This window comes from Patagioenas fasciata, chromosome 1 (genome assembly GCF_037038585.1).
Source record: "Patagioenas fasciata isolate bPatFas1 chromosome 1, bPatFas1.hap1, whole genome shotgun sequence".
NCBI classification, from domain to species: Eukaryota; Metazoa; Chordata; class Aves; order Columbiformes; family Columbidae; genus Patagioenas; species Patagioenas fasciata.
In genome coordinates this window covers 43,497,501-43,519,036 of record NC_092520.1, presented here as the reverse complement: position 1 = coordinate 43,519,036, position 21,536 = coordinate 43,497,501, and the positions used below count along the sequence as shown (strand labels likewise).

Sequence of the window (21,536 nt, the reverse complement as noted above, 5' to 3'; positions counted from 1 at the left end):
AAAATCATTTTTCAAAATCTTGCTTATTTAAGCATTTGTTTGTATTAATAATCTCCACTGTTTATCTCTGTCATTTCTAAAATTTGAACTATCCCATATTCATGCTAATAAAAACTTCATCATAGCTGCCAACTTTTGTGCAGATCTTGGCATAACATCTTCTGCAAGGTATTTAACAAACCAGATTTTGTGTTCCCATCACGTTTGCACATGACTATGAATTAAAAAGATGTGGATTTACAATGAAGTGTTTTTAAGTAGCCAAATTAACCTAAATACCATTTAGAAAAGTGTGCTCACTCAAGTGTGAAATATATATTTTTTAAAGTTTGCACGATTAAGTTAGGGTTTGGGACATTTAGGCAGAACTTGATGGAGACCCCACCTAAGTGCTGCTACACTTTCTTTGGTCCAGGCCTGTGACATATTGCTCACAATACATTTGTACTACAGGTAAATACATAAATACAAGTGTTAATCTGACATCCAAAACTCGCTTCTGAATGTCAGATCTTGCTGCACATAGTTATTTCAACAATACTGTAAGGGGTCAGGAATATTCTCTTACAGGCCTTTCGTACTCTTTCCTCTAGTCCCTTTGTGTTACAATGTATGTCTAGATTTATGTCTTCTGGTTTTGTCTATGGGAGATGAATATGGTCATGTAGATAGCGATAGCATGGCCAAGTAATTAGGCTCCTATGTTTAAATACCGAACAGGATTTAAACCTAAACCCCAGCAACGTAGAAGCATGAGGACATTGTTAGGGGGGTTTTCTTTCCATAAGCATGGACATAATGTCACTGCCAATTTACCTGTTTCTTACTAGGCATAGTCAGAGGCTGTGATTTAAGTGTCCGTTGAATTATATGCACTGAGCAGTTGAGCAGGAAACTCTCTAATCAGCACAGTTTTTGAACCTTGCTCTGGCAATGTAAAGATTATGAATAATAACTTATAGTACAATCAAAATAAATATCTTAGAGAAGAGATGTAAGTGAGGAGGTCAAACCTCCTTTTTCTTTATTTTTACAGGGATGGATAAATAGTGCAGTTGCTCTGTTTCACTAAACTGTTTGTTATTAGAATCATATCTTCCTTTCTTGCTACATTTTTAGACTTTTTGGTTTTGTTTTCATTATCTTCTGGTTCATTTTTTAAGCCTACTTTTACTTAAAGTGACAGTGTTTCCAGAAGCTGATTTGAAAAGTCTGTGAATCGCTCATCTTGGAGTTCATCATTGTAACCTGAAATGACAGCATAGGTTGACATTAGAGTACAAGATGTTTACAAGTATGAACTCTGCTTCAAAGTTAGGAGACCTATGAGAAATTTCTACTCTGAAAAATAAATCAGCAGAAACCTTATCTAATTAAGTAACAAAGAACAAAATTAAGTCTTAGAAAGTCCGAGTCTTCAGATTATAAACAATCTGGTTCATTGGACAGAAGAATTGCCTTTGTCAACAGTGCCACAGTGGATGACTTGCTGACCTTTCCTTCCAATTCACCGAATTCACAGTTAGCGCTGTTATCTTTAAACTCACAAAGCTTCGAATGCCTTTCTATTACTGGGCAATATTTCATTTCTTTGTGATAAGAAGTTGGAATAAAGCTGAGATCATGCACTAACCAAACATTTTATCCTGCTATGTTCAGGAGATGAGACAAAGACAAAATTACAAGGGAAGCCTTACAAAGCAACACTTTAGATTTGGCAGTGAACTCTGAGCTCTAAAATCTTCAGAATTATATTTCAGAAGAGTGTTGTGCCCTTTTGAACATGAGACAAACATTAGATGTCTTTTTGTAATGGAATGTTTAGATATATGAGTTGGATGAATAAGAGGAGAGCAACAACAAGCAGGGACAGCAGATTGTGACAGCAATGAATTGCAGTGAGTGTGACAGCTGTGACCTGGGGATGCTTTAGACATGAGGTGGCTTTCATCACCTGCCCATGGTTTCAAAGGCTCAGCTTGTTAGCAGTTTCATTACATCATTTTTTTTTCCCTCAGTAGAGAGATACACAAAAATATAAAGGACATACTTCATATTAATAGCAACTTGAAATAATTCGACATTGTACAAGTTAGAAGAGAGCAGCATGCCAGAATGAAAAATATGCACTCTATCCATATGATGTTAATAATACTTATAGAAAGAATTAAGAAGAAAGCAGAAGAAACCGACACCTCCAGTTGGAAAAGTGACCAGTGACACAGTAGTTTTCCACTGCATATTAAATACAGGAGACTAAATTTTGCTGATTCTCTAAATATATACATTATACTTGTCTATACGGTTACATCTTCCTGTTATCGAGTAGAAGAGATTTACTGTTTATTTATTTAACTAAGGTAGCTGCTGACATTTTTTTTTTGAAGTAGCTGAGTTTATAGGCTTATTCTGACATTAAATTTTCTTTTAATATTCATTCACTTCTTCATTTTTTCACTGGCAATATGTGTGTGTTCTTACTGATGCAATTTAATGTTCTTATATTACTTTGCCTATAGTCATTGCCAGAAAGTCCAAATAATGAACAAAGAAGAGAAATATGGCACTGCCATACAGAAATGGTGGAACAGAGCACATCTAAATGTCTCATGTCAGAGTGGTGTTGAGCAAGTTCAGAGTGTGGACCTGAAAGGAAACAGACTCTGAGAGGAAAATGAGCAAGTTGATGGAACAAGTGGGCAACAAATAAAGGGACTGTAGAAGCTTCAGCTTAAGTCTTCTGTAACTGCTATGTGAGCAGCTTTGAGTTCAGTGCAGACTTTTAGTACCAAAAGATATTGACCACCATAAGATGTTTCAGTGCAGAAGAGTTTACTAATAACTTATTTTCCAGTTACAGAAGTTACGATTCTTTTATAGATTAGATTAATTATTTCTCAGAAGTGGCTGGCATACCAGGAGCCATAGGAAGAACCTTGATAGAAAACCCTTCCACTTTGCTGCTATTACAACCAAGGAGAATTTTTCTGTACTATAAACCTGAGAACACTACCAGAATCGGACGTTACTGTAAAATCTTTAGATGTGCCTGCCTTCACTCATTGAGTAAAATTAAATCCAAAGCCTGTGTTACAGGACTGTCACTGAATTTCAAAAGACATAGGACTAATATTAGAAAATACCACAATGCCCCTACAACCTTAATATGGCAGCATTCAATCCATATAGTGTGGTGCAATTTTAATTTCACCATCATATGTTGTATTTTACCATGGAACTCCTACATCATTCAGTAAATACTTAGTTATTCCATATTTGATTTCTTTTTAAATCTTGCTTGATTTCTTTTTAAGTCTTGCCCAGCTTATTTAACTTATGTTATCTGAATCCTGTGTTGAATGCAAAAGTGTTCTATGGACACTTCCGTGCCTTACAGATCATTCAAACAGTGGTGGATATGTGTTTGTACCAGTCCTGTGAAGCTGGATGTGCTATACTCATTTTACTGAAAGGGAATGAGAACTTACATCACAAATTGGCAGAAATGCCTTTTTTGGACACATAACCTGAAAAATGCCTGACTTTTCAGATAACCTGTTATTTCTACAGACATTTGTTCATTCAAAACAGAAACTTTGACATTACTTTACAGTGATTTTCTTGAATATGTGGAAAAATAACACTACACACAAGTGCATGAAGAGTGAAGCTACTGTAATTTCCTCATTTTCTGATACATGAAGTAAAATCAAGTTTTCTTCTTTGTATAAGGAGAAATTCGATTTAATAGAAAACATTTTAATAGGAAAAATAATTACAATAAATATTCTAGAATAAAAAAGACTATTTGTCTGCTCCTAAAACATCAATTTTTATATAGTATCAAAGCAAAGATGAAATTTGATATACCTAAAAAGTTAAAGTCTATTATAAACCAAATTAATTTTTCATTTTCTTTTTATCATAACTGCAGAATATATGATATCTTAAAACTATTTGTATGAACTTACACGTAACAGAGAAAATGTCCAGGTTAGTCAAAATAACTTTATTTATTTATGTTAATATAAATATGTATGTGCACACTTCTGTTTCTTCCTTTAACATGAGAAAATCTTAGGTCAAAGTGTAGCTCAACTACTTTATTATGGCTTAATCATCTTGATATTAGAGGACACTGTGTCCTACCTCATTAATTAGTTATATCTATATAATTAAATTTATTTATTTTAACTTTTAATACAGATGTTTTATAATGATCTTAGAGGATGGTTACTGTATATCTGGTAGGTTGTAACTTGGAATAATGTATTTTTTTAATAATATGGGATCTTATTTGTTTTAAAACGTGAGTTTCTGAAGTGCAGTTTGAAGCTAATAGCAGCCATATGCTCAAATGAATTAATTTATGTCATGTAAAATAGATATCTAGAGATAACACATGACACAGAGAAGGTAGTACAAATTTTTCTGTTGGATAATTTGCATATTCACATGTGTTACAGGGAACTATGTATGTGGTGTAAGATTAATTTGATGCCAAATGGCCATGAGGCCAGGTACAATGGATGAGATTCGTTTTGCTGTCTTCTAGGGCATAGTTCATTTGGTCTATTTTAGGTAGTTACTTTAGAGTGAGGTGAATTTTACCTTGGAACCATAAATGTATGGGTAAAACATGAGCCCAGGGTGACTGGCTCAGGTGTAGACATTTGTACTGTAGACAACTACATTTGGGCAGATGAATTCTTGGTGTTTGTCTGGATGCACAGTTTGGACTGAAGTGAATTCCCAGTGCTGCTTCTTAGGCTTGAATGGTTGTTTTTCAAGTAAGGTTAGGTTTTCAAAGGAGGAGAGAAGAAAAAAAAAAGTCTGAAAACTCTGTCCAAGTTGCCAATTAGAAATTGCTAATTAAATTTGAAGAGGGTTTTTTTTGCATGTCTATATGTTTGCATGTCACGTGAGGCTTTTTGTATGCCTTAGAGGAATATTTTGCTCGTTAGTCCAAACATACCTTCCCAAGGCAAAATATAATTTATAAATCCAAATGAAAGGATGCACTCTAAAAAGAAGCAAGTCCAAAATAGTTGTCAGGACATCCTTATGAAAATCCACTAAATCCAGAATTCTGTATTGTGAGGCTCTGTGGCACTTCCAGGAATGATCCTGCTTCATCATAATTCCAAACTGTCAACACCTTTGACACTGCTCTGCTTTCACTGGGTTAAAGGATTACTTGGGAGTCTCCCATTTTGAATTCCTGTCATTTTAACTGCTGCTGATATTCCCAATAACCATATACTAAGCAGAGCAATAAAAATGAAGCAAATCCATAGTATTTTATGTGGATCTCTTTCTACATTTGGTGTTACCAATTATCACTATTCTCGTGATGGGATCTTCAAGGTAGAATCAATGAAAAATTGCAGAGGTAAAAGTAAAAAGGAAATCAAATAAACTGGTCCAAAAGGTAAATAGGTTCAAGACATTTACAAAGAGAGAAAAAAAAGTCTTATGCAAATATCATGGATTATGTTCCTTATAAGACATTTATCCACTGTTTAAAACAGTAGTGGAATGTATGAAAACACAAAACATTTGAACTCTTAACTTTGATTGGGATTGAAAGCGTGTCTATAAGAGCAACATGAGAAAGATGACGTGTGCATCAGTGGGAAGTTAGCAAGGATTTTAGCAAGTTAGTGATGCTATGCAAATAAGGAAGTAGAAATGAAAATTTATAACATTCAGTCAGTTTGATAACACACCTTTTATAGTAGTAATTGAGGAAGTTAGGAAATAATTATTAGCCAGTTCACCTGGTAATTCTTAGGACTAAATGTTAGTTTGGAGTCTCATAGTGTTTTAGGCTAAAGCTGAAGTAAAAATGAAACTGTAAAAGCAAAATGTCCTCTTTTCATGGAATACAAAAGATAGCAAAGTGATTCATTTATTTCACTCATTCCACTAATACAGTGTCAAATAGGTCTGCCATTTTACAGGAAAGCCATTCCTGGAATTGTTCTCACACAAGCTCAAAATAGGTCATAAGGAACTGAGGAGTAAGAAGTCTGGTTTTTTTTGTCGTTGTGAAAGAGATTATTATAATTTTATGACAAAAAGGATTGGAAGCCAGGTGCCTTCCCAGAAAGATCGGAATATTATAAAACATTCCTTACTAGAAGCTTTAATCTTTTTTTAACTTAAAAGTGTATGAAACAGTGTGTGTCCTTTCTCTAGTATGAAGTTACCTAAGCAATTGAAAAGTATGATGCTGAAAATCAGTGATTTTAGCCTCTGTGCTTCAATGACATAAAATGCAAATGTTCTTGAAAGAGTTTGTTCAGCACTGAGGAGCATCAAGATAGCTGAATAGTTTTAATAGCAATACACCTCTACAACATAGTCGTATGTCTAGAACTCATTCCGTGACTAAAATGAAAGAATGACTAAGCCCAAGAGATGAGTCTTAGGGAGAAGCAAACCTAGAACAAAGGAAAAAGGTGAGACTGAAAATACATGTAGGAGATGAAGCTGTGCTTGCAAAACTGGTTGGCCATTGGAAGTAGGCATATTCACATTTTATCAGAAGGATTCTGGAATTTTATCACTAAAGAACAGGAATGGCAAAGAATAAGAGTGTTTGTGGAAAGACTGAGGTGTTGAGAATCTAGAAGATACCACTTTCTTATCTATATTCTTAGGAGCAGAAAGGTTAATCCTGCACATATTGCCTGAAATGTTTTCTTGTGGATAGTGATATAGGAAACATCCATCAAGTTTATGTTTTGGTAGGTTTTTGAGAAAGACTTTTGGTAATGAGGCACTTTTCAAACAACAAAAACATGCTGCCCAAGCAGAAAGAAAAAAGGCAAAAGCAGAAATTAATATTGAATAACTACCTTTGTGACCTGGTAAGAAGAAAAAAATATATATGATACAGGGAAAAAAGTATTTATGGTCTTGTAGATACCATTACTGATATATGAAGATAAATCTTAAAAGGTAGTTACTTAAAAGGAACTTTTGGAATGGGATCTTACAGTATGATCTTTGTGTCTATGCAAAGAGCTGTTTGAAAACTATAGAAAAATGTTGATAAATACATCAAGACACTTCTGTTCTATTTGGAGAGACTGAGATAGTATTATGTTGTGAGTGATATGTGGTATTCTGGAACAAAATCGGAGTGGTTTCTAATTCTAGAGAGAACTTCAATCTCATAAGTTAAAATCTCTGACAGTTAAAATATTTTATCTGTTTTTTACAAAATAATAAGAAATGCCCAGTGTCACAGAAACAATTCTGTTATTTATGTAGTGGGCTTGGTATTGAGGGCATCTAACTTGTAATGACAGAGGAGTAAGAGTCCAGGAAAACACATTGTATCTCCCTGAAGTGTAAGTTTCACATATTTTCACATATATTGTAGGAACATTTTTGAAAGAGTTAAATGTCAGATTCTTAAATGCTTAGGATTCTTGATTTAGTTTAGATTGTAAAAAGCACGAAGATAAGCAATTCTCCAAATTTGGCGCTTAAAAATGTGTTGTCCATTGGTTAGTTCTGATGCCTAATTGAGAGTCTTATCAATTTTGAAAAGTTGGTCACCCATGTATTAAATTGCTACATATGCCCTAAACTGTTCACAGTACTTTTTACTTGTACCTGTAGAAACAAATAGAAAAGCAAAAAGCAGAGAAAAAAGATGTATAATGAGGGTTGTGTTTTACAAACAATACATAATTCTGTATGTCTTGTTTTCTAGTAAATATTGTCAATAGAGTTTTGGGAGATACTCAGCTTACCAGCTAGTAAGAACAAGAATAATATTTCTTGCCTTCCTGCTGACACTTTGAAAGGGAGCAAATCTTTCGTAGGTCCCCTCTGTCAACCTGATGTGGACATCTCAAAACCCTCCAGTGGCTCACATGCCTCAAATGTGAGCAGCTAAGTGGAGCCGTAGTCACCTGGTTTTGGAGGAGGCTCCATTGACTTTATTGTCTATATCTCGATTAGCTCAAATGGGAGACACCTCCAAGGTGGGCCCCTTCATGTGGCATCCTAGATGCAGGTGTCTGAAGTTTGAGCTCCAACTCGTGTCAGAACTGCATTTAGACGCATTCAGATGCGTTGATTTCAAACTGAACCCTACACAGTTTCCTTCTCTTACTTAATTTTAGCACAGTCACTCAGATTTCATTTATTCATTTATTTGTTGGGAAACAGTGAGAGTAATTACAGCACAAACCAACACTATGACCTCTAGAGGTACATTTAATTAAGTAGAATTGCATTTGTCGTGGGAGTGGACAATGTTTAGAAAAAATACTGGACAGTGGACAGTATTCTAGGTTATTTCTATTGCCAGGATTATAACACAGTGAATTCTGTTTCTGTGCTATGTCATGTAGACTCACTTATACAAAAGTGGCATTTTGCAGGAGCTACAGAGTAGCTCTGAGGTGTTTAGTGAACACATTTTTTCACATTTCGTTTTTGGAAAAATTTTACAGTGAACACTAAATGTAAAGTTTAATATTTTACCACAGACAAAATTCATCTTTTTTACACAAAATCTCTAGTAAGAAAGTCAGCCTATATCGATATTCCAGCACCATTAGTTTATGACTTTGTAGAACTACAGAATATATCAATTCATTATTAGTAGCCTTTCCATTTATTATTGCAGCTAGTTTTGATAAAGACAAAAAATTGCTATAGACTGTGTTATTGATTGTGGAATTATGAAGCAAGGATATAAAAAATGAATTAGGCTATTAAATTAATTTATTTTCCATTTCGGCATAGTTCAATCCCATGTTTTGTTTGGGTTAAAGGGTAATATATGAATGAATTGACAAAGCCAGTATACATAGTTTTCTCATAGAGTTTGTCTACTGTGTCATATTATATGTGAATAAAACTCATTATCTGTTTTGTTTGTGCAGTAATTATATTTTGTTGTCCTGTGAATTCCTTTTTCTCTCTCCATCTTATAATACGTGCTGTAAAAGTGCACATAAATAAATAGGATAAACAAATTAAGCTGTTTAAATAAATTAATTTACTCTGCAGCTCTGTATTCAAATCTTACGTGCTCACTGGATTTCATTTTAATGAAACCCTTCTAAGAACAATACATTGTATACCAAACAGTGAAATTATATATTAAATGAATGATTAAATAGCATGTTCCAATTTATAGCAAATCTGTGCACTGTGCATGCTTAAATCCTCCTAAATCTAAAGAAATAATTCTTCTACATTCTGAAAACATCTGCATTATAATCCTCCTCTTGAATACCCGGTTCATGGACCTATAAACACAATCAAAGTCATAATAAGCCTAGAGCTATGATGCAGTTAAACTATCCTCATCAATGTTTTTGACTTAAAAACACAGAACTATTAAAGTGGAATCCACTTAAATGTCTTGAAACACTACTCCAAAAGGTCTTCTCCTGCTCCGTCAGTAGACTTGCTGAATCAATTTCCAACCAGAATCTAATGTTTAGCAAATACTTATTATAAAGCTTACTTAGAACAAATATATTGATTGCTATAGATGGTCATGTTGCTAAGTTTTGTAGGAATGCATTCAACGAAATAAATGTTCATCCAGCTACTGTGCATGAAAAGCAATGACTGCTGCAAAAGCAGGTTGTGGTGTGAAGAACGTGATGCTCTTTTCAGGAAAGCTTTCAGGCATTTGCAGTAGCAAGACTTCATATATACTATTAAACACATACTAATTGTATTATTTCATTATGAAAGCTTTTAGTGAGTTGAATGTATACAGTTGTTTGTTGTTTTTGCTTTGGGTTGTTTTTTGTTTCATTAGAAGTCAAGATTTCAATTATCAAAAGGAAAAAATAATAAAAAAAACCCACAACAACAAAAAAACCCTAGTTTAACGTTTTCACTCGCTGCAATAGACTTCTCTTATAAGAACTATCTACTTCTATCACAATTCAACCAAAGCAACCTAACTCACACATATTTTGGCAATGACATAGACCTTGGAAACTATTAGCAGTAAAGAGAAAGCTGCAGGGAAAGACATAATTTTCTAGAAAGGACTATTCTGCACTCAGCTCCCGTTGTTTGTTGTTTCTGTCAAAGTTCTGTTTAAATAGCATCTATATGTATCTGCTACATATTGACAGCTCTCATGCAGTAGAAGTGCAGTTCAATCATCACAGTCCCTCATACTCTAATTTTCAAAATCAAGGAACATCTTGAAGCTCATCATAACTCCTCCTGACTACAATGCCAGGCTTCTCCCTGGATAGAAAAATGTGAATGGATGTTTTTCCCATTTTGAAGTAGTGAGGTGGCCAGTGATATGGCCACACTCTTCCAAAAAATGTGGTTTGTTCCAGGTTTGTGCTCCATGGTGTAAACAGATGCTGGGACTATCAGCCATGTTATTGGTATAGAATCACAGAATCACAGAATGTTAGGGATTGGAAGGGACCTCGAAAGATCATCCAGTCCAATCCCCCTGCTGGAGCAGGAACACCTAGATGAGGTTACACAGGAATGTGTCCAGGCAGGTTTGAATGTCTCCAGAGAAGGAGACTCCAGAGGGAGTAGGGAGATTTTTATTTTCTTTATGATCCAGACAAGTTCTGTAAGATCTCATTGCTCAAGAAACCCCTTTGAAATTAAGATGTGACGTAAAATTCAACATAAGCTGAAACAACAGTATTTGTTTATTTACAAGAGTACGTTGTTCTTCATCCCATAAGGCTAAGATCTATGAGCTAGTAAACAAAATGTGTATTTCCAATTCAACAGCATTCTGACAGAAATAAGAGGAAAAACAAACAAACAAACAAAAACCTCAAAAGCAAACCAAAAACCTTATTTTTAGAAGCATTCCAGAAGGTAGTTTAAAAGCCTGACAGTAAGAGCAGTGCTCACATTGCATGCTAACACATAAGGTATAGCGTCCTGAAATTGCTGAGTTTCGTTTGAGAATCCTCTGCAAATCCTGGACACCTCAGCAGAGGAGAGAAGAGATGGTCGTTCAGGTGGGAGATTCAGCTGAGGAAACTGGTGTTTGGAAACCACACAGGTTTGATTTAACATTGCCTATTTTTTTCCCAATTATTTTTTCGTGGGGTCTAGGAACGTGTTCCAGACAGCCCTTCTCCTGCTCCTTCTCTTGAAGAGGGCCGAAGACCTGGCAGCCATCCATCCTCTCACCGAAGCAGCAGCGTGTCCAGCTCTCCTGCACGGACTGAGAGCTCTTCAGACAGAATCCGTAGGTCACATTCTTCTCCTTGTCACCACTTTATATTTGATTAGGTGCAGCTGGTTTTTCTAATCAAAATGCCCTCGTCTTAAATAGATCTTGTATGTATCATGTTCAGAAGTTCAGCTGCAATAACCATCTCCCAACATTATGTTCTCCAGTTTACAATATCGTAATATCTGATGCTACATTAGCGGGTACTGATATAAACTGCCATCATGTCGTATTAAACATAAAGATATGAGCTATGAAATACAGAATTGCAGCCGGGAAGCAATTTGCTAGATTAGTTTTAGAACTGAACATATAGTGTAAACATTTTTTAAATAAATTGAGTTTTATTTAATCTGGTTACTCTGGTTTGATTTCTAAATTGAATCTGACTCATAAGCTACATTTTACATGGTAGAATTGCTTGGAGATGAGAAGGAATTAGGTTGAATCAATTAAAAAATATGTATACTTCATAATTTTTTCAAATATGAAAAATTGTAATGGCGAGAAATACGATACAGAGTATTATAACCTCATAGCTCACAAGGGGCGGAGTGAAATTAAACTGTGGCGTCTCAGAGTAATACAGTTTTTATCAAGGCTCCATGTACAGGATGTAAATTACAAGGCAAAGACCCTGGACTCTCTGATATTCCAGTGCAATAGCCTGGAAATTAAGATTTTAAACACATATTATTTTATGGATGTTTACTTGTCCATTCCTTTTATTATAGCTCCACTGCAGTTTTGTTGTGCTTTTAAGGCACCTTTCCACAGTGGAATTTGTCAGTAGGTGAAACTGGAGGATTTGGCATGCAGATAGGCCGCCATGAAATAGTTGTATGACATACATAGTCGTGTTGATTAGATGCAGCACATGTGTCATTTAGAATCATCATAGAATCACAGAATCATAGAGTGAACTGATTTCCTTTCAGGCTCTCTGCAGACTTGGTAAGCTGACTCTTCATTTACCTTCAGATGAAAGATCTTTCATTACTATGTGATGAAAAATGACTTACCAAAGAAAATAAATGAGGCTTGACCATGACAAGCTGAAAATTCTGTTTTCTTATCATTTGGACGATTCAAAGTGCAGATTAAACTGGCATCCCATATACTGTCACCTATCTTTTTCCCCAGATTTTTATGAGTTCGTAAGTAAAGTTCTGGAAAAAAACCTCATAACCCTAGATATTTTTACAACCATTTAAGACCTTTTCCATTGTTCTCTAAATTAATTTAAAAATACTTAGTGTTTTTCCAAAGAATGATACTCTTTTTTAAGAAATGGTACTACCTTCAGCTTACATTACTTACCAGCAGAGAGGAGTGGGGCCTTTGCACATCGTTGCTTCCAATGTGAACATAAGAGAGTCCCTTACTGGATCACTTCAGTAACTTATTCATTTATAAAATAGCTCTTTTCTCTCCTGTCTGATTTGTTAACCTCACATCTGATTCTTAATACATCTGCTTTTTGGTGCCACCAACATTAAGATGACTACTAGAGAAATATGAATTGCATATGAAAAAAATGTTTTACTAAAAATGGCATAAGCCTCTTGAAAATACAGTTTTATGAGGAGAAAAACATAGGGGTATAAATGACCTTATGTGGCTTTCTGAGGTGAGCCTCATGAAGATCAGTTGGAGAACTATTGGAAAGAGCTTTTCAAGCTGTCTGATGAGCAAATAAGCAATTCTGCTGTTGCACAATGTGTTTTGATAAAACAGTATTTATCACCTGGAAGGCCACAATAATTTAAGGAAGTTAGGGACTGCATATTGGGAATGCTAATATACAAGAATTTTTGTACAATTAACTAAAAAAAATAAATAAATTAGTAAATATCTCACATAGAACCTTCTATGCATTTCTGCTTTGCTTCATTTTGCATTTCAGTTCTTGTAAAATAAACGAGAAAATGTTTTCAAATAACCAACTTTGTCCCAAGATACTGAAGTCTTCTTTTTAAAATTAATTGTTTTAAACCAGAAGTAACAGGAAGAAACTGTCCCGCTGTGTGGATACTGATATCACTAATTAAGTAACTTTGTGATTGTTAGAATTCTTGTATAAGTAAGAAGAAGACTATATAAAAGAAGTACAAAACTGCATTGTTAATATGACGGCTGATAATTTTCCTGCCTGTGCTTCTGTCTAGCAGCTGTCCATCAGAACGGGCTATCTATGAACCAAATGCTGATGGGTTTGTCACCTAATGTCCTGCCTGGACCTAAGGAGGGTGATCTGGCTGGTCATGACGTGGGACATGAGACAAAAAGAATACACATTGAGAAAGGTAATATGAATATTATGATTCTTCTGTTTCAGTGTAAAACAAGTATTGGGTCAACAGTTTAATAGTAATATAATTGTCTTTTTTTTTTTTTTTTAATTTGGAATTTCTGTTGTTGTTTCAGAGATTAAATTATAACAGGATGATAGTTTTCTTCATTCTTCTACTTCAAGGTCCTTGAGATTAGTGATCAATATTTGTAGGAAGGAGGAATTTCACAAATATTACAAAGAAGGATGAGTGAAAACCAGCTTTTACTTTACTATTGTGTCTCTGACCCTTCTACAACACTGTTTAGGTATTAAGTTTCTGTCTCCATCCAGTTGACTTTAATGACCTACTTCCCAAAGGGACTGAGCACCGTGAAAATTAGTCCATGTGTGCAAAAAGGAAAAAGACTAATACCAAACCATTAAATTAGGGAATTGCATAAAATGAGGCTGGTACACATTATATAATGGGATTTAAATTTAATTGACTATATGACCAAAGTGTTTGATCTAGGTGAATAGTCCACATGCACTTATGCTGATTATGACACCATTTCATCTCTGTTGGTATTCAAAGTTAAGTTCCTGTTCAGGGTTGTTACAGGGGATTTTGGAGGGGTGGTGGCAAAATTTTAAACGGTGCATTTCATTTTATATTTACTTTATATATGTGGATTTTAAGTATTATAGACTAGAAACATTTTGATTAAAGAGAGGTTAGAAATATGATATATCCTTTGAAAAAATATTCTTTGGGCTTACCAGAAAAATCGGTTACTTGAACACAATGAGAGAAAAAGTAAAAGGTATAATAGCCAGACATTGAAACAGAGCTGGAGAAACTGCTGCAGTAATGAAAATTTCAGAGTAAGACATTTTGTGCCATTTTTTAATAGCTATAAGATGATACCCTCTCTGTCTTGTATTTGAACACTGAGATATGAAAAAGAATTAAAATCTGGACAATTATATTCTGGACAGGTGGCATTTTTAACAGGATTACCAGAAAAATTAATGGAAACAACATTTCTTTTATATAAACCATTTAGTTTGGTTCATTGCACACACAACCTGTTTTAGCTTAAACTGTGCCCTCGCTCAGCCCCTGCAAATTGTATCCCTGCTGTGAAGTATGATGTGATCAAATAGGTTTGTTTTGAATCTCCATAAATGATTTTATTTCGGCCTTTGAAGTTACTAACGTAAGTGTAATCAGACAGGTAAATCCTGCAAAGAGAAGTACATATTAAGAATTGCTACTATTTTTGCATGTCATTCAGTTTTTTTAAAGACTTTGTTTATAATGGTACCCCAAAAGTGCTTTCCAGTCTGTTGCCAGTTCATGTGTTTTGGAAGCTCTCTTCTCAGTAAAAAATGCTGAGAATTCTAATTTTTCCTCAGTCCTTGTTTAGGTCAAACCTTCTAGTTTTTGTTCCTTTTCCCCTTCTGTTCCAGCCTACTAAATTAATGGTAAATATTCATGGGCTATCTAGATTGATAGGGTATACTAAATTAAAAATTGTTTTCTGTCATGACTACATTTATCATGTCTCTCATACCAATCTTGTAACTTTAATACTAATCTAATCTGTATTAAAACAAGTGATTTAGCTTACAGGTATTTGTGGAGATAGTAATTATCTACTTCTGTCACTGTGAGCTTGCAATCAGATTTCCAGACTGTTGCTTACCACTGCAAATCAGTCAGAATGCAATAACATTTAAAAATACAAACAAACATATGTAGGTGGTGGTGCTTTTATTGTCGAAACCCCATCGCCTTCACCATCTGATTCAAACAAAAAAGAGAGAAAAATAGAAGGTCTGAATAAGCATCGTGAAGCATGTAAACGTTATTGTATTTTCTTCTATGCCACTTTTATTGGCAGAAATCTATCAGCTGCAACTAAAGTGGCTTTTAATTGAACCTGGGAGAATCTGGGAAATCTGTTATGGTAAAGAAGGCCTGGCTTTTTCTCTTCTTATCCCCTCTTCCATTAAAAAAATCCAAAACCCGAAAATCTCTGAAGTGATCTGAGCTCAGGCAAATATTATTTGCAGTCAGCAGAGAATTTAAAGGGGGAAAGTTATAACAGAGACAACTGATCAACATACCAGATTTTGAAAAGACTTAGCATATGTGAGAGAGGTAAATCATTTGTCTAACGTGATCTATGAGTTGGAGAGAAAATATCACTTTTATTTTATAAACAGAAAACAAAGGAGCTAATTTAACCAGTCCACACCACATATGTAATATATTTAGAAACAGTTCTTCGCTACTTGCAAACTGAATACCAGTTTTAAGGTATTCAGTCTTTTGAAGATTGTATGCATTTCTATTCAAAATTCAGCCAGAATTATTATTGGTGGAAAAAAATTAGTTTGTATTACTGAGGTGGTTTAAACTACCAGTAAATTTCTTGTTCAGTTTACGGAGTTTTTGTTTGTTTCTTTTTCGTTTTGTGGTGGTTTTATTTTATTATTTTTGAATTTTATTTTTTATTTATGTACCATTAGACCGTGCTTAAAATCTGTTCTCAGGTTCTGGCGTGCACAACTGTGAGTGACTACAGCTTTCTTTGGAGTCAGGTTGTTGTTATCCCACCAAGAATTAAATTAGGTCCTATGGATCTGATTTGCTGCCTATTAAAGCTGGAAAGATTCATCGGGCTCTGGGTAAATATTTATTGTAGGAAAACAGGAAGAGTTTCTGTTCTCAAAGTCCGCATGTAAACCGTGGATGCTGGGAATGTTTTCCAGCTGCTGACTTCAGATGTGCAACTTGGCCACACCATAGCTTCATGTTGGAGAAAGACCCAATGTACACACCTGAAGTTCCACCTGCTCCCTGGGTTTCATGAGAAGAAAACTTAGATCTGCTAAGGGTTATGTGGTCCAACCAGGTTCCTAGGCTGGTCTAGGGGTAACTGCAGGAGATGCTGCAGAGCACTTCTGCCCCACAGCTCATACATGACTCAAGATGTCATTATCTGTATAGCCAGATAAATCAGTTACCCTAGATTTCCAGAATTTTTTCCTTGTTAGAGAGTAGCAGTTTTCCCAAACTTTCTAAAAGCAGACTGTAGAACCACAAATGATCCCAGGAGGAAGGAGGTAAGCTCAGGTACACAGTGTTAGTTCAAGTACTTGACAGCCATCTTCAAAACCAAGTATCTAATTTTGTAACCTGTAATTATGGACAACTTGATTATGCACATTTGGTTTTATTAGATCAGATTTCACAAGAAGGACTTATGTGAAGTATAAGATTCATATTAGAAAAGATCTATTCAGTTTTTTACGTTAAAATTAAGGCTCTGAGTTTTTCAGGTAAAGTTTCTATGACTGAAAGAGTTTGCTCTAGATGGTACCTCAATTTTGGTGAGGTATATTTTATCACTTATTCTGCTAAGCTGTTATCTGAGGTCCTGCAGATCTCCTAGTCTGAAGTTTTCAGAACTAACTGTATTTTTTATGTTTTCTATGGGGCTGAATACTCATTCAGCTCTTCAGTGGTGTTGCCTGTTAAATCTGGAAATAGCATAGGAAGGAGGACCTAACAGAACCTAAGGAGTAGGCTGATCCTCTTCTTGCTCACTGATCTGAAGAATTCAAAATAATCAATGGCCTTGAGGATGTGGATCCTAATTCCTTGTAGGCAGAAGAGAACTGAACTTGTGACACATTTCCTGGGCAGTATCCCTAGTCACTGTACTTAGTATAAAAGAGGGAAGTATATTTTACCATTGTTGTTCTGCCCTTTACGACCCAGACTGTGTTCAAATGGGGTCTGCAAGGTAGAATTTATAGCTCAGTCCTATGGTCAACGTTTTTCTATTTCCTGACTCCAAATAGCTGCATATGATTTCTTGTTGACTTTAGACAGACTGTAGTTCTACTTGTTAACTCCATTAGATCCCAATTTGCAGTATCTGGTTTGGGTAATGTTAGGTGATGTTGGAGGCAGTGGCCACCTCTTAACTGGTACCTACCTAGCAATACATACCTTGTACACTATATAGGAATGTAAGACCCAGCTCACTTCAGCCCAAGATTCTCTTCTGGGGAACAAACACCTAAAAGTTAGTTGCTTTAACACCAAATTTAGATACCTAAGTGTTTTATTGGATCTGGCCCTAGGGCATCAGATTAGAATTGTCTGTCTGCATCAATTTATATTTTTTTAGATTGACACCAACAGCAAATGAAGCCTGAATGTCATGCTTACATTTTAAATTGAATATGTTATTTGAGGTGTTATGGGAAGGACACTCTCTTGTTGAAAATGTGCATGCTGTTTTCTGTAACAAAACATAAAATATTCACCACGTTCACAAAAGAAGCTAAACTATTTCTTTCAGAAAAGCTTTTAAACTATGATATTTATGGAAATTTCTTAAGTAATTTTCAGGTAATCAACAATAACTGCTTCTTGACTACTATGATAGCAGCAATTAAGGTGTAACTGTATCAAATCCACATATTAAAAAGTCCCAGTCTTTCTGTCTCTCTTTTTATTTTATGTCCCCCTGTAGAGATCTGAGCAATATTAGACCTCTGGCTAATATCTTGTAAAACAGAATATTAAAATTCCAAAATATCCTTAGTGCAAAATGGAAAATAATATAAATATTTTAAAGTTATAATATAAAATTGTACTTTCCTGTTAGCAGTCATGCATCAAAAAGGGAACTAATGATAAATATGTCATCCGATATAGTTGGCCATTTATTCTGCCTTATCAGCAGTAAATTCTATACATAGTGTAAATATATAGCAAGCATGCTTATTCACCTTAACAAATATAGAAACACATATGATTATTTTTTTATAAATACGAAAGACTCAAAGGAAGTTTTAGTATCAACAAAGACGCTCTTCTACCTGAGCTGTCCTCTAGCAAAGTCAGCAAACAAATGATCCAGAACTTTACTTAAATTCTGGTTTTGGTCTGTGTTATGATTGTAGGGAGTTCTCTGAGAAAGCCCTTTTTAATAGAGTTGTTACCAGTTGACATACAGAGGAATTTTCATTCACAGTTCTGCTGTCCAACTGCTTGTGTAGATATACCTTATCTGTTCATTTTCATTTGTGTATACATAGACACATACACAGACACTTATACAATATGTTTATTTTACTGAATATTGCATTTTAATGTAACAAGAAGAATATAAACAGACCTTGATGGGTATCTATATGCAAATATATTTTCAGCTAATACATTTCAGGTCTACCTTCTCACTTCACTTCTTAAACGTTACATATTAAATATGTTGTTTTGTAATTCCTTAAAATACTGAGTTTAGGCTATGTATTTATACATCATACAGCACATTGTGAAAGTGATCTTGATTTGAGCTTTAAATACTCCTCAGAACCTAAACAGATAGTAATCAAATTTGTAACCTATGATTAGATGATCCACTAAATGAAAGGTTCGAGAAACCTGGTATCACCAAAGTAACCTTTAAACACTCTGGTTGTTGGTGTGTCTTTTCACTCAGCCCAAGAGGCTCAATAATGTTTAAAGTACACTAAAAGCTATTACAGTTAATGGACTACAAAGGTGAAAAATGGAACTGCAAGTTTTTTCTTAATGCATCACTATTTACTAAGAAGCTAGAAAATATCTATTGCACAGAAAACACAGAAGATTTTCGTATCACTGAACAGGATATGAACAGTATGTGTATGCAAGACGGAGTGCAAAGTCAGTACAGCTTCTGAAAGTTTTTTTAGCAAAATATTGCATCAGAATATTTCTAGAGACTTTAACTAAGCCATCCTCCAAACAGGCAGTTCTGCAGATTTGTTTGCTACTAATGACCTTTGTTCTGCTAGAGCAGTAGTAGTAATTTTGCTACAGTTTGTGAGATTTTTTTGTACAGTTTTCACTTGACTGAAACACTCGCATCAGTTCCAAAACATCCCAGGTGAACTGGGCTCATTACAGCCCAATTGCACGTATGCAGACTGGCTATTCTGTATTGACAGTGCCTCGAATGCACCTTGGACATATCTGACTTTCTGAATAGGCTCAAATGAGCTTCATGTGCACAAAAGACGTGATGGTCTAAATCTATTGAAACACAACTCTGCATGTACAATTCCTCCGTGCTTTGTGCCCCAAACAGTTCCCTAAAGGTACTTTTTTCTTGTTTCTTCTCCTTTTTGTCTTTCTTTTGAATGGTCATTATGTGTCCTTTGTGTAATAGACCTTAGAATGCTCTGTATAGTCTTTGATGGTCTTTATTACATATAGAGGGGAGGGAAGCTAAAAACCCCTTTGAAATCGTTTGTGTGCTCATTTTCAATTTTTTTTAATGAATTGTTAAACAGAAGATGTAATGGTAATTGGTAAGATGTTAATATGGACTTTTTATCATGCTACCACATTGCAGTTTTAAAATCATTAGTTCCCTTTGTGTTTGCTGCTAGGAAATTGTATTGTAGGAAATGAAGTTAATGAAGTTATGGGTGTTCACACTAGGAGGGGATATGTCCCGTAGCACCAAGAAGATGACCAGAAAAATGTGGTTGTGTTTCTCTAAAGTAGCTATTTATAGTTTTCCATTTTGCTAGGCATTTGTGGAAGAAAAAAAATACATGGTGTGTCTAGCTGCTCTAGAGTTGAATTCTGAAGACATTAAGAAACACACAATTGTTTTGTGAATTTAAAGGGAATATAGAGTCATACATAGTCTTGCTGAAAACACACATAAGTGACAGCCCTGGCTTTACTGGAAGAAAACATTTATCTTCTAGATTTTATTCATACCACTTTATACTTATGGTTACTGTTACAGAAAGCAGAGCTTACAGCAAAATTTTAAGAATGTCTTCCACTTGGGACTACGTGAAGAAACTATTTCAAAAGTGCTAATAACTTGCTGTGCAATTAGTTTTAAGTTTTATCTAAGTTGTTCAAATGCAAAATAATGAAAAAAACAGTTTTGAAAAGCCTTGACTGGAATTGCAACCTAGATGTAGATAGTCTTTCCTTGCAAATATTAGGGGCAATTTTTATATAATTATTAACATTTTTTTCTCTTTTAAAGAAAAGTAGCTTCATGCTACTTTTTTTTTTTTTACACTGTCTCTACAGAATCTCATTCTGGTTTTTATTCTGAGAAATAACATGTTTATTACGGATTCTGCTATCATTGCATGTAATGTGTGGTGACAGTGAATTCTCAGAGATAGTTTTTTCCCTGAGTGCAGAAGGTTTGGGTTTTTCCTCTGAGATGGGCCAGTACTGTCAGATTTCAGCCAGAACAAGTTTTCGTTTGTTCCTACCTTTCAATTTGCTTTTGTTGAAAAAAGCTTCTCCACTTATTTGATGACACATCTAATATCTACATGGTTTACATCAATTTTTTCTTTATGCTATTTAGGAAGTTACTTTGAAAAAAAAATCACAGATTTTATGCCTTTAAAGAGGTCTTTGGGTTTGAAAAGGTTGGTTAGGATCCCAGTGGATTGAGTCAGGAAAAAGTCTGCCTTTATGCCTGCTTCTCCTTCACCCAGTTCTGGAATAAATTTCTTTGGGTTTGATTTTAGAGATCAGTTGTACCTCTAATGTTTCTTGTGAGCTAATGGTATAGATTAGACTGATTCTTTAGAATTTTGGAGGAGTTATAGTGCATTCTTGGCCACAAAACTCCCAAGCGGATTAGGTGTAGTTAAAAGCTGAACTTGAGCTTTTCCAAGCTATATCCTGGAGCACAAGTCTGATGAGGAGCAGCTGAGGGAGCTGGGCTGTTTAGCCTGGAGAAAAGGAGGCTGAGGGGAGACCTTATAACAGTCTACAACTACCTGAAAGGAGGTTGTAGCATGGAGGGTGTTGGTCTCTTCTCCCAAGTAGCAAGTGATAGGACAAGAGGAAATGGCTTCAAGTTACTCCAGGGGAGATTTAGATTGGATATTAGGAAAAAATTCTTCACAGAAAGGATTGTCAGACATTGGAACAGGCTGCCCAGGGAAGTGGTGGAGTCACCATCCCTGGAGGTGTCTAAAAGG

At 35.1% G+C, this 21,536-nt stretch overlaps 1 protein-coding gene across 6 annotated transcripts in view; it reads left to right on the top strand.

Annotated features, from left to right (window-relative positions):
* The window catches only part of DACH1 (dachshund family transcription factor 1), a 366,620-nt gene that overhangs the window by 248,317 nt on the left and 96,767 nt on the right, over positions 1-21,536 (top strand). For 3 of the 6 annotated variants that reach the window (XM_065832261.2, XM_065832347.2, XM_065832102.2), the window contains 2 exons: positions 11,098-11,233; positions 13,390-13,524. In XM_065832261.2, the coding sequence (XP_065688333.1) occupies positions 11,098-11,233; positions 13,390-13,524 (271 nt within the window). Of the gene's footprint in view, positions 1-11,097; positions 11,234-13,386; positions 13,525-21,536 lie in introns of all 6 variants that reach the window. The other 3 variants (XM_065832180.2, XM_065832016.2, XM_071806116.1) reach the window with 1 other exon arrangement.